This window comes from Onychomys torridus, chromosome 5, assembly GCF_903995425.1.
Source record: "Onychomys torridus chromosome 5, mOncTor1.1, whole genome shotgun sequence".
In the NCBI taxonomy this organism is placed as follows: Eukaryota; Metazoa; Chordata; class Mammalia; order Rodentia; family Cricetidae; genus Onychomys; species Onychomys torridus.
In genome coordinates, this window is record NC_050447.1 from 91391557 (window position 1) to 91404363 (window position 12807).

Sequence of the window (12807 nt, forward strand, 5' to 3'; positions counted from 1 at the left end):
GCCACTAGATGAAGGATAGGCTGGCCTGAGAGCTCTGCCCAGCCAGTCGCTTTGTTAGAGAGTGCATTGTGGGGTGAAACAATCCTGTGTAGAGATGGTGGTTTGAGTCCAGTGTTGAAGCCTGTGAAAAGCTTTGGCAGCACAGCATGGGGAGAACATGCATCTCACCTCACCAAATAGTGTCTACCACGGAGCAGGCAGCCCTGTGTACCCATTAGCTGCTTGTCCTTAGATCTGCCATCCATGGCCTGGAATACTCAGGGGGAAAGGGCACAGGTTTTGTCCTTGTCGCTCTTGCCTAGACGCATGACGTAGTGACAGTACCTGTAGCAGCCACCTTATATTAGCTGTCACAGGCCATCCAGAGAACCCCGAAAGAGCTCAGAGGATGGATGTAGACCCCATGCAGACACTGTACCGTCTTGTCTGAGAACCAGAGACCTTGTGCATTTTAGTATCTACAGAGATCCCAGAGCCATCCCTGTCATTTCCAGGAGGACTGCAGATGTGGTTGGGGATGGCAGATTTGTATGGGCAGAGGCCACAAATAAGTTCTCAGTGTTGGGGATGGTACTTGTTGCATAGCCTGTGTTCAGAAGTAACAGGGACAGTTGTTATCAAGGGCAGAGCACATGGCCTTGGAAGTCAGACTGGGCTCTTGCTTTGAGCCCTGCTAACCACTGCTGGACATGTAGCTGAGCTCTTTCAGCTTCTTGTACATCCATAAAGTAGGCACAGCCTTCTGTGTCCTTTCAAAGCACCCACCAGAGATCGGTAGCATAACATATGAGAAAAGTATAACTACAATTTATTTATCAGGAAAAGTTTAATCTGTTGTATAGATGCTTTTTAAAATCTCCCATCCCCCTGAAAACCAAAAGACAAAACAAATTTGCTAGTTCTTTGTATGTTCCTCACACCCCATGTGTAAGTTCCCAGAGGGTTCAAAAGAAAGACTTCTCCTTAGGTGTGGAGCTGCCCACAAGGATATAGGTAGTGGGCTCTGCCTACCCACTGTCCGAGTCCCTTCATTCTTCATCTTTTCTCACAGCCTCTGTATGTGAAAAGGTTCAGGCCACCATGCTGCACTCAGAGACAGACACATGGAAAATACCATCTAGTACATACTATGAACATTTTTTAAAGGAACACATGTACCAACAAGTGCACTCTGTTTGTTAGACAATCTGGGCATCGGTGCAGGGACAGTCTCCTGAAACAGGCTGAAGAAGAGTGAGACTTGGTTTGGTTTACTGGACAGTGCTTTCATTCTCTGAGCACTCGAAGTCCCTCAGTGCATGGGTCCCCCTCGCCCCTCCCCGTGCCGAGTCGCGGGCACAGGACAATAGGAGGGGAAGAGGAGGGCCTCTTTGTGACGTTTATCTGTGCTGTCCAAGCAGGTCAGAGGGTTACACTTAGTCCCTCATGGTCCACCAGCGTCCTTGTGAGGAGCCAACATCTGTCTGTGTGGTTATGGAGCTAAAGAATGACCCCCGTTCTCCACAGACACAGAGCAGTGGGCTTGAGCTGACAGGCCTCAGAGTGGGTCTGTTCAGGCCAATGGCAGTTTGGAAAGTAAGGAGGTGACTTCATTTTGGAAGGACACTCAACATTTTAAAATGTTTTATTTATGTCATTGGTTACAGAAAGGGCTTGACTATGTAGCTCAAGCCAGTCTTTAGTTGTAATCCTCCTGTCTCAGCTTCCTGTAGGCTGATTTCATGTGATCCCCACCATACCTGGCCAGGCACATACACAGCTGTCCAGTGTGGTGGATAGGGCCCTTGCAATATGACAGCAAGAACTTGCCATCCGTTTAGTCCCTGTCACAAGGACATTTTAAGCTCTTCACCTTGAGCTGTCTGATGGGAGCAGCCACACGGTGGCGGCGCAGTGACCAGTGCGGATGGTGGTGATGGAGGGAAAATGGCAGTATCTGCCAAGCCGATAGTGACCCGGAAGCAGTACATACTTTGAGGTTGCCTCGTGTGAGCTAGTCTCTTGTTCCCGATGCTGTAAAATCTTGATTCTGCTGTGTCCCTCTTTGGCAGCTGAGGTAGAGAGCTGAGCAGTGCTTAGACAGGAACCCTGAAACCAAAGACTCTTAAAAGCTGAAGAGAATCAGACTTTGAAGAACTGTGGCGTCCACGCATGCTGTAAGTGGAGTGGGCAGCAGCTGCCCGCTGGGCATCTCCCCTGGATGTCCACAGACACTGCAGACTTAACATGCCCCCGCCCTTCTCCCTCCTGCCTCCTGCCTCCTTGTGGTGGCCACTGTACTTACCCTCCCCCAGACTCTCCAGCCTAGAAACCCCCTGCCTCATCTCCCTCACCTCACGCCACTGGATTCTGTCTCTGTTTGCCTTCAGAAACGTCCCTGGATCCGACCCTTCTTTCTTTTCTCAGGGACACTCACCTTGAGCTTTCATTATCTCTTGCCCAGAGGCCCACTGACCCAACCCGGGGCCTGCTCCTCTGCTCTTCCCTGCACTGCTGCTCTGCCACGGTCACTGTCCTTTCCCGAGGCCTGGGTGCCTGGGCAGGTACCAGCCAGGTTCAGTCCTTGTCTCTGCACTCCCACCTGTGGGCGCTGTTCTGATTTCCTCCCGCTGCACACAGTGTAGCACTGTGCTCTCTCCTCCCACTGCTGTTCAGTCCCTGGAGCACTTGGCTGTCACTTCCTTCTCTTTGTCCCCAGAGCCTCACTCTGTCTCTGTTTTAGCTCGGAACATTTATGCTAATAACTCCCATTACATAATTGGCTTTCTATTCTAATTAGACTGCGTATTCTTAGAGGACAGAGATAATGACTTGCTTGTCTTGTACCCACTCCTCAATTCCTCACACTGGCTCTGGTACATAATAGGCACTCAATGTGAGTTTGTTAAATAAAAGTATCATAAAAGCCCTAAAAGATTAAGACCGGGCCACTTCAGGAGCCACATTCAGAGTTGTAGGAGCCCTTCACCATCTTCCCTGCCGTGGCTTCAAGAGTCTTGAAGCCAGTTCCTCCAACCATGCTGCCCCCCACCCCCATCTGTGTAGAATCAGGATGCAGAGGCCGATGGCTTTCTGAAGTCTTGCAGTTGTACTGTTTGTAAAACTGTCCTACGCCTGCAAGTTGCTGACTATTTATTGAGTGCCTACCATGTACAAGGCATGTGACACTAGCAGCTCTCATCTCCCAGTATCCAATTGAACAGGTGTCATGTTGTTTAAAGTCGGGTCTTTTTCTTCAAGTTGCAGCGGTTACTTTAGTGCCATTCTGTCCTGTCTTTGGGAAAGTGTGAAGTGACTGTATTTTTTTTTAATTACAGTAACAGTAATAGCATATGAAAGTGCAAGGGTAGTGGGTACACATATTTAGGTTGTCTAGCCTAGACCAGAATGGTGCCCTCTAGTACCAGTTCTCACATTAGGATTTGGGTATGAGCAAGTGTGCTCTGGATTCCTCTTGGTGGCCATAGCACTCTGGCCTCAGCCCTGTGCCAGCTGCTGTGCTGCACAGCTGTGCCCAGTGCCCCAGTCCTCAACCCCGTGCCAGCTGCTGTGCTGCACAGCGTGCCCAGTGCCCCAGTCCTCAGCCCCGTGCCAGTTGCTGTGCTGCACAGCTGTGCCCAGTGCCCCAGTCCTCAGCCCTGTGCCAGCTGCTGTGCTGCACAGTGTGCCCAGTGCCCCAGTCCTCAGCCCTGTGCCAGCTGCTGTGCTGCACAGTGTGCCCAGTGCCCCAGTCCTCAGCCCTGTGCCAGCTGCTGTGCTGCACAGTGTGCCCAGTGCCCCAGTCCTCAGCCCTGTGCCAGCTGCTGTGCTGCACAGTGTGCCCAGTGCCCCAGTCCTCAGCCCTGTGCCAGCTGCTGTGCTGCACAGTGTGCCCAGTGCCCCAGTCCTCAGCCCTGTGCCAGCTGCTGTGCTGCACAGTGTGCCCAGTGCCCCAGCCTTGTTCTATTTTCTTTCACTGTTTCCATGTAGAACCAAGGAATCCCAGCTGCCAACACAGGAGTCTTTTTGGCTTTTTTATGTGCGGTTTACATCTATCTATCTTGTTGATTGAGTTTAAATGCAGCAAGCTGTCATTTTGAATACTCTCACAGAACTGTTGAGTTTCCTTGGTCCATTGGGCTGTTATAGATTGAAGAAATGATGTTCGTATGAAGGTGAAATCATCAGCACTCCAGCACTACTGAGTTAGACAAGACAACAGCTCTGTCAGAGTGAGAACCTGAGGCTGTTTTTATAGAAATGCATTTTTCTTTTACTGTTAGAATCACAGCCTCCCAACAGTTTATTACAAAAAACAGCTTGCCTCATAATTTTTTGGTCCTACTTAAGATAATTCTTCCAGAGATAGATGTGGCATATGTGTAAACCTTTAGTGATGCAAGTGGAATTAATGCAAGTGAACTCATTTTCTGCATACCTTCCGCAGGAAGCCATCGAGGCCTTCAAAGAAGCTCTGAAACAGAAAGTTGACTTTATCGATGCATATAAAAGTCTAGGACAGGCCTACAGGTGAGTGACAATGGGCTGAAAGGAGACTAAGCTAGGAAAGACACATGCATCTCTCAGAAAAGATGTCCACTTTGAAGGCATCGCTTCGCCTGCTGGCATCTCCTCTGGGATGTGAGGGAGTACTGTGTCAGGACCCCTGGTATGTGTTACCCTATAGGAGTCATGTCAGCTTACACAGCTCTCTGAGGGTCAGCCCCTCAGGGTCATGATGTTCATAGTGGTATGAGGGCATAAGTCCCTATAGATTAATGTTGTGCCTGGCATTGGACAGTGCTGGGTGATAGACACCATCGCCATTTGGCAGGCTATGTGGTGGTGAATTCCTGATCGTGGGAAAGTCAGTCCAGGATAGGAAGCTGTGACCAGGCCCTCACCTCTTGGCTCTGTGCATTGATTCACTATTAGAGTATTCAACTTTAAAAAGCAGCCTCACTTCAATCAGAAAGACAGGTGACGTGGTTGATGTAGGAATGCATGAGCTAGGAGCCCCTGAAACTTGAACTGTGCAGGTATGCCACTGATGGCTCTCTGGGCTTCCAGTGTCTTGCCTATAAAGGAGCCATTGTAGCTACAGAGGAAAGGCTGTTAGGGAAATCTCACCGTCACACAGAGGATGCATTTGGTTTTTGAAATCAGTACCTTAATTTTTCCTAGAGAAATCAAAAATGTGAGCATCCTTTAATGTTATATGTTAGATTCCTAGGTGGCGTGAAGACTGTGCAACTGTGTGTGAGGTGTTCAGGGAGTAGGAGACACACACCTACCTTGAGACCTCCCAGAACTGAACTCTAGTGCTGGCGTCACTGACCTGCTGTCCAGTGCTCATCACAGTTGTTCAATCCTTAGAGAACTTGGCAATTTTGAAGCAGCCACTGAGAGCTTCCAGAAAGCCCTGCTGCTCAACCAGAACCATGTGCAGACCCTGCAGCTCCGAGGGATGATGCTCTACCACCATGGCAGCCTGCAGGAGGCCCTGAAGAACTTCAAGGTAAGCCTCTCTAGCAGCAGAGCTACTAACGATAGCTGGAGCTCTTGCTGGTGCTTCAGAGAGGTCAGTGGAACTCTCTGAAGGAACCACAAATACCTGCACATGCCACACACACTGAAAAGAGGAATCTGGACATGCTGTACTCCTTTAATCCCAGCACTTGGGAGGCAGAGGCAGAGGCAGGCAGCTCTTGGTGAGTTCAAGGCCAGCGTGGTCTAGAGAGCAAGTTCTAGGCCAGCCTAGTGGCCTGGATAGTGAGACCCTGTCGGGGGGGGGGGGGGGGGGGGGGAGGGGGGTAGAGGGAGGGTCCTTTGCTTTGGCCTCTAGACTAACTTAGAAACCTGTATGTAGTTTGACTCAACCTGGAAGGAGAGCTTTTGGGGTGAAGGAAAAGCTGTCCTACCCCATGTGACACTAATGCAGCCTTTTGTCCTAAACTGTAGCGTTGCCTGCAACTCGAGCCGTACAACGAAGTGTGCCAGTACATGAAGGGGCTCAGTCACGTGGCAATGGGGCAGTTCTATGAAGGAATTAAAGCACAGACGAAAGTTATGCTGAACGACCCTCTCCCCGGCCAGAAGGCTAGCCCAGAGTACTTGAGGGTGAAGTATCTCCGAGGTAAGCAGAAAATGGTGGGAGTTTTCCTCCTCCATGCCCAGCGGTGGGTGCCCTGCTGCATCCGTGAGATGGTGGAGTTGAAGCTGGGCCTCCCGTCGCTAGCGTCTCTTGACGCTGGAGGTTTCAGGACTAGGGGCCTCAATATCTCCCGAGACAGGCCTGATGTTCTTCCTACCTTACCTACAGGTCTTCTAAACCTCCACGGAAGCTTGACCTGAGTAAAAGCACGTTTGTAGTTGGATGTGAGGTAGTTCTTTGTGGATAGTTTGTCGGGTGCCTCCTCATCTCACTGAAGGACAGGAAAGTACCCTGCGTGGGGTTTTCATTGTTGAGAGTTACCTGGCATCTCTGGTCCTGCATTCCATTCTATCACAATTTCCCATATCAGAAAGACACAGTTTGGTGAGAAAAGGAGCAATTCTTGAATTAGTCACAGACTTGCTTTTTCTCCATATACATCTTTCAATATACAGATACATGTACCTTCCAAAGCAACCCCTACATCTTCCTATGTAACACACACTTCTTCATATGTACGTAAACATTTTCTTATGTGTATATATAGATCTTTCTATGTACACACACATCTTCCTTTGTATACACATACACACGTCTTTTATCTATACATACATCTTTCTGTGTATACACAGACACACATATTCCTATGCACACAAATTAACATACCTTATGTAGACACACCTATGTACACACATATTTTATGTACAAATATACCTTCCCATGTATATACACACACAAACATTTTTCTGAGTACATACACATCTTCCTATATACTTAATACACACATCTTCCTACACACACACAACACACACATGCATACTTCTATATTCTCATAAACATCTTCCTGTATGTATACACATCTTTTTATTCATACACACACAAACACACACACACATCTTCCAGTGTACACAGACACACCTTCTAATGTACACAGACATATATATCTTCCTATGCTTGCTTACACACACACACACACACACACACACACACACACACACACACACGCATGCACACGCCTTCTAGTGTATACATACCTCTTCCAGCACACATGCAGATTGTCTTAGGGTTTCTATTGCTGTGATAAAACACCATGACCAAAAGAAACTTATGGGAAAGGGTTTATTTGGCTCACATTTAGATGTTAGAGTCCATCACTAAAGGAAGTAAGGGCAGGAATCTGGAGGCAAGAATTGGAGCAGAAGCCATGGAGGGGTACTGCTTACTGGCTTGCTCCTCACAGCTTGCTCAGCTTGCATTCTGATGCACCTCAGGACTACCTGCCCAGAGATGGCACCACCTACAATGGGTTGGACTCTTCCACACAAATCATTAATCAAGAAAATGCCATACAGACTTGCCTACAGGCTGATGTTCTGGAGACACTTTCTCATGAAGATTCCCTCTTCCCAGATATATCTAGGTTTGTGTCAAGTTAACCAAACCCAGCCAGCACAAACATACATCCTCTAGCATACACACAGTTTTATCTTCCAGTATATACATACATTATTTTCCCCATTTATTCAGGAAGATGTTTTTGTTGTCTGCACACCCACATATTTTGCCTTTGCTTTCATTAGCCCTTGAGAGCATTATTGTGGAAAATGATGAGAAAAGATGCCATCCATGTATATACTTTTAAGTTAGTAATAGTCATATTAAAATGTAAAAGCATAGGATCTGCAGGATGGCTGAGTGGGTGAAGACGGCTGCCACCAAGCCTGTCTACCTGAGTTCAACCCCAAGAGCCACATGGTGGAAAGAGAGAACCGAGTTCCACAGATTGCCCTCAAACCTCCACATACATGCTATGGCACGCACATGCTATCCCCCAAATAAGTAAAAATAAAAAAAATATTTAAAAGAAATGCCAAAACAAGCAGTTGGAATTAATTTTAATAATATATTTTATTTTATTCGGTGTATCTAAAATTTTAATTCAGCATATAATTAACAGAAAACTATTCATTAGACTTTTCCTAATCAATTTTTTTTTTGGTCCTTTGAGATAACATCTCACCTTTATCCATGCTGGCCTAGAACTAACTATGTAGCCCAAGATGGCTTAGAACTCATGATGATCCTCCTGTCTCAGCCTTCTAAATACTAAGATTACATACATAAGCCATCATGACTGACCTCCTTAGAAACGTTATGGTTTAGGACTGGGGAGATGGCTCAGTGGTTAAGAGCACATACTGCTCCTCTAGAGGACTTGAGTTTGGATCCAGCAACCACAAGAGCCACTTGTACCCAGCTCCAGGGGGATCCAACATCTTTATTCTCCAGGGGCACCTGCGTTCATATGAATAGATCCATATTCACACACACACACACACACACACACACACACACACACACACACACACACACACTTTTAAAAATAACCTAAATCTTTTTAAAAATTTTACATTCCATGGTTTTTTACTCTAGGTCTTTGGCCTCTGCAATGTATTTTGCAATCATAGGACATCTAGTTTGAATGCTAATCTTTTATTAGCTGTACTTAATCAGAATTTGAGCTTCATAGATGTCCCAAACATACCAAAGTTTCTGAAAATTGCATCAAGTATCAACAGCCCAGGGGCCATCTCTTGGACAGTTTACCCTTCACACCCCTCCTGGCTCAGCAGGCTGGCACTGAGAATGACCCCTGACCGGGCTAGCATACCTGCCATGTTCCTTCCTGCAGGCCTCTATAGAGATATGCAGCCGTCAGTCAGGTCGTGGTGAGACTGCACACCCATTTGGTCTCTCAGGGCCCCAGGCTTGGTCTGGTACTTCCCTGGGGTTTCAGACTCTGAAACAAAAAGATGAGCTCTTTGGCTCTCTTCATAGAAAGGTGGTTAAAATGTAGTCAAAGAAGCCCCCAGCAGATGGATGTGTACTTGATCCTTGTGCTTCCAGTCTGTAGCAGGCTTCTATAGTCCTGCAGCCATCTTTCGGAATTCCCACATTGATGACAGTGTGGCTCAAAGCATCTATGTGATGCCTTGCTCCAACAAGGGCTTCCTCAGCAGTATCTAGGTTTGGCAGCTCCTTTCCTATCTACAGAATATTCTCGATATCTGCACGCACACCTCGATACCCCCCTGACGGAATATAACATTGACACGGATCTACCAGGCAGCTTCAAAGACCACTGGGCGAAGAACCTGCCTTTCCTCATAGATGGCTATGAAGAGCAGCCGGGCCTGCAGCCTCACATCAAGTAAGTGTTGTGTGGCTTCTCAAAGCCCAAACTGGGAGCTCATCTTTTTTTTTTTTTTTTTTTTTTTGTCCCATTTATTTAAAGGGATTGGGTCTCAGTGTGTATTCATTCCAGGCTGACTTCAAACTCATGATCCCACTGCTTCAGCCTCCTGAGTGCTGATTATTTCTTGATCAATAAATGACTTCTTGCTGTTTATATGCCACCAGCTAATTCTCTTAGTTTATAAGGTACCTTGAAACTTTCTGACAGATGTTGCTTCTCCTGCTAGCCTGACCTTTCTATACTCATGTTGTGCAGCCTTTGCATGTCAGATACATGGAGGCTCACAGGCAATCGTTAGTAAGCAATGCTTGCTTGTTGCCTGGAAAACAAATTGTTAAGCAATTTGAAAGTTTTGCCAGGCATGGTAGTGCACAATTATAATCCCAGCACTAGGAAGTTGGAGGCAGGAAGCTTAGGAGTTCAGGGCCAGCCAAGGAACACAGGTCAAAAATCACACTGCTGGGCAGCTGCTGCTGTAATGGGAAAGTGCAGATGTACTTAAGGGCCACAAAACAGACCAGAATAGAGAATAATTCCCAAACGTCCAACAGTGCCTTAAAATTGAAAAATCGCTACATTTTGACGTTTCTGTTCTCTTTAAAAGAAGGAGGGAGGTGAGCATTCATGAGAGAGAAACATCTGGATTGTAGCCCACCAGCTCTGCAGTGGAGTAAGGAAACCTTTTAGAAGTTAATGTGACCCCATGTTGGAGGCATTCTAGGAACTCTGCAGACATAGTTGCAAACTCTTAGTAGGAAAGCTATACCCATTTGGGTCCCCATAGTCTTAAACTAAGACCATGGGAATGAAATCCAAACCTCAGGACTCTCCACACCGCATGCATGAGTCAGTGAAGCAGCAACTGGCAAGCTTGGACCTTGAGGACTGCACATACTGAAGTTGCTGAATACAGACAGAAAATAACTAAATAAAATGCTGAAAGAAATAATGACTAAGTTGCCAACATGAACAAGAAACAAGAGACTGTCTGATGTGGCCAGGTTGATTTTAAAATAAATGGCCACCTTAGGGATAGAAGACTTTGTCACTGAGTAAAGACTTATTAAAGGCTAAGCAGCAAGACAGGTGGCTGCTGGGAAACAGCACAGCTGGAAGGAAGGGGACAGAAGACAGGAGACAGAGGAGACACCGAGGGCCTGGGGGAGCAGGCACACCTGGAATCTAAGGGAAATGGATAAGCAGCGGTGTTTAAAAGAATTGCAGCCAAGAATTTTCCAAAGCTAATGAATCACATAAGTCCACAGTTGCATTTTTAAATATTGCTTTGTTTTGTTTATATTTTTTGAGACAGGGTTTCTCTGTGTGGTCCTGGCTGTCCTGGATCTCACTCTATACCAGGCTGGCCTTGAACTATAGAGATCTGTCTGCTTCTGCCTCCTGAGTGCTGGGAGTAACGATGTACATCACCACCACCCAGCACAGTTTTTAAATTTAATTTTATTATTTGATGTGTGTGGGTGTTTGGGCTGTGTCTTAGCTAGGCTATTATTGCTGTTCTGAAACACCATGACCAGAAACAACTTGGAAAGGAAAGGTTTATTCGACTTATACTTCCATATCACTGTTCATCATCAAAAGAAGTCTGGGCAGGGACTCAAGCCAGACAGGAACCTGGAGGGAGGAGCTGATGCAGAGACCATCAAGGAGTGTTAATCACTTGCTCCCCTAGCTTGCTCAGCCTGCTTTCTTACAGAACCCAGCACCACCAGCCCAGGGGTGGCCTCACCCAGAATTGTCTGGGCCCTCCCTACAGTCCAGTTTTAAGTAGGCGTTTTCTCAGTTGTGGCTTCCTCCTCTCAGATGACTTTAGCTTGTGTCAAGTTGACATAAAAATATCCAGCACAAAGGGGAAAATAGGAAAATGGGCTGAAATCAATTCAGATCTCTGATAACTGCAATAAATGTCAATGACTGAGAATCAGTTAAAAGTCGCAGTTGGACACGATTTGACCACTTGTTGGAGGGGCACTACACACTGTGTGTCTGGAGAAGTTTATGGCCAATGCTAGTAAGAGGGCCTTGGGTCCCCACCTGTGATACTTAACCGGCATGAGGTAGTAGCAAATGGTACACATGACTTGCATAAGAGGTTGTTTCTTTTAATTGTGTGTGATGAGATGTGAAACTCTGGAGAACTGCTTGGTTCTATGTATGCTTGGTTGAGTTCCAGTGGGGGAATGGTACAAGTGTCTGCTGCAGAGTCCTTATCTCCATCATGGTGTTTCTTGCAGGGATGTGCTACATCAGAATTTCGAGGGCTACAAGCCTGAAGTCCAAGAGCTGATATGTGTAGCTGACCGCCTAGGCTCACTTATGCAGTATGAAACACCTGGTTTCCTGCCCAACAAGAGGATACACAGAGGTATTCTCTAGAAATGGAGCAGGGTCTTTAGGCTGTGTTGTCTTTCGTTAGAAGCTGGTATTTATTGTACTTACTCAGCTCTCCATGTGGCCAGAACAGAAGTGTACAGACTAGTTCTCAGCTCTGGAGAAAGCTGCCTTCTCCAGCTGGGCTCCACACGCTTGCTGCCGTGTAGATGTGGAGCATGGCTCTCAAGCTCTCACTGCAGGTTGGGCAGCTGATCCAGTGCAGCTGTCTTCTTCCTGCAGGAGTGAGGAGGAACTTGAGGCCCTCCTTGTTTCTGTAGGAAGCAGGGCTGGGTCTGAGTAGGACGTCAGACACTCAGTCTCGCTGTTTCATTGGTACTTCTGGTTCTTTATGTGGTTGCCAAGACTTGAGAACAAAAGATGAGAACTGGCCCCTTGGAAAGGGTTCTGGTGAACTCTTTCTTGGTGTTCCTCTCCCTTAGCCATGGGCTTGGCAGCACTGGAAGTCATGCAGGCTGTCCATCGGACCTGGACCAATTCAAAGGTCCGCATGAATGGGAAGACAAGGCTGATGCAGTGGAGGGACATGTTCGACATTGCTGTGAAGTGGAGAAGGTAACCAACCGGAGGGCGAGTGAGACAGTGAAGAGTGCTCCTAGCAGGCGTGTATCTTCTCACCAAGAGGCTTGAATCCACACTTTGCTCACAAAATTGGACCCTGTAAATTAAGGTTCTGAGTTCTTTTCTCCTAATGTTCGCCAGACATCACTGTTACCTTTATTCTCCAGAACACACTCAGCTCATGCTCATGAAATGGGAGTGAGGGTTGCCAAGTTTCCAAGCCCCTGTGTGAGCACAGTGTTTCAGATGAGGTCTTTGGAGTATCCTTCCTTACCTGTGGCCTGTCCCCTAAGGCGCAGGGCGCCTCTGGATTTCTAGAACTCATGTAGCTGCCCAGTGTATTAGTTCCTTTTCTCATTGCTAGGACAGAACACCCGAGGAAAAGCAATGTAAGAGGGAAGGGTTAGTTTAAGCTCGGGGCTTCCATCAGGGCAGGAAGGTGTGCAGC

At 47.1% G+C, this 12807-nt stretch overlaps 1 protein-coding gene across 8 annotated transcripts in view; it reads left to right on the forward strand.

The window, feature by feature from the left end:
- The window catches only part of Ttc13 (tetratricopeptide repeat domain 13), a 57008-nt gene that overhangs the window by 31618 nt on the left and 12583 nt on the right, over positions 1-12807 (forward strand). For all 8 annotated transcript variants that reach the window (XM_036186968.1, XM_036186969.1, XM_036186970.1 and 5 more), the window contains 6 exons: positions 4427-4509; positions 5356-5497; positions 5941-6115; positions 9188-9344; positions 11642-11772; positions 12221-12353. In XM_036186968.1, coding sequence (XP_036042861.1) covers positions 4427-4509; positions 5356-5497; positions 5941-6115; positions 9188-9344; positions 11642-11772; positions 12221-12353 — 821 coding nt within the window. The remainder of the gene's footprint in view (positions 1-4426; positions 4510-5355; positions 5498-5940; positions 6116-9187; positions 9345-11641; positions 11773-12220; positions 12354-12807) is intronic.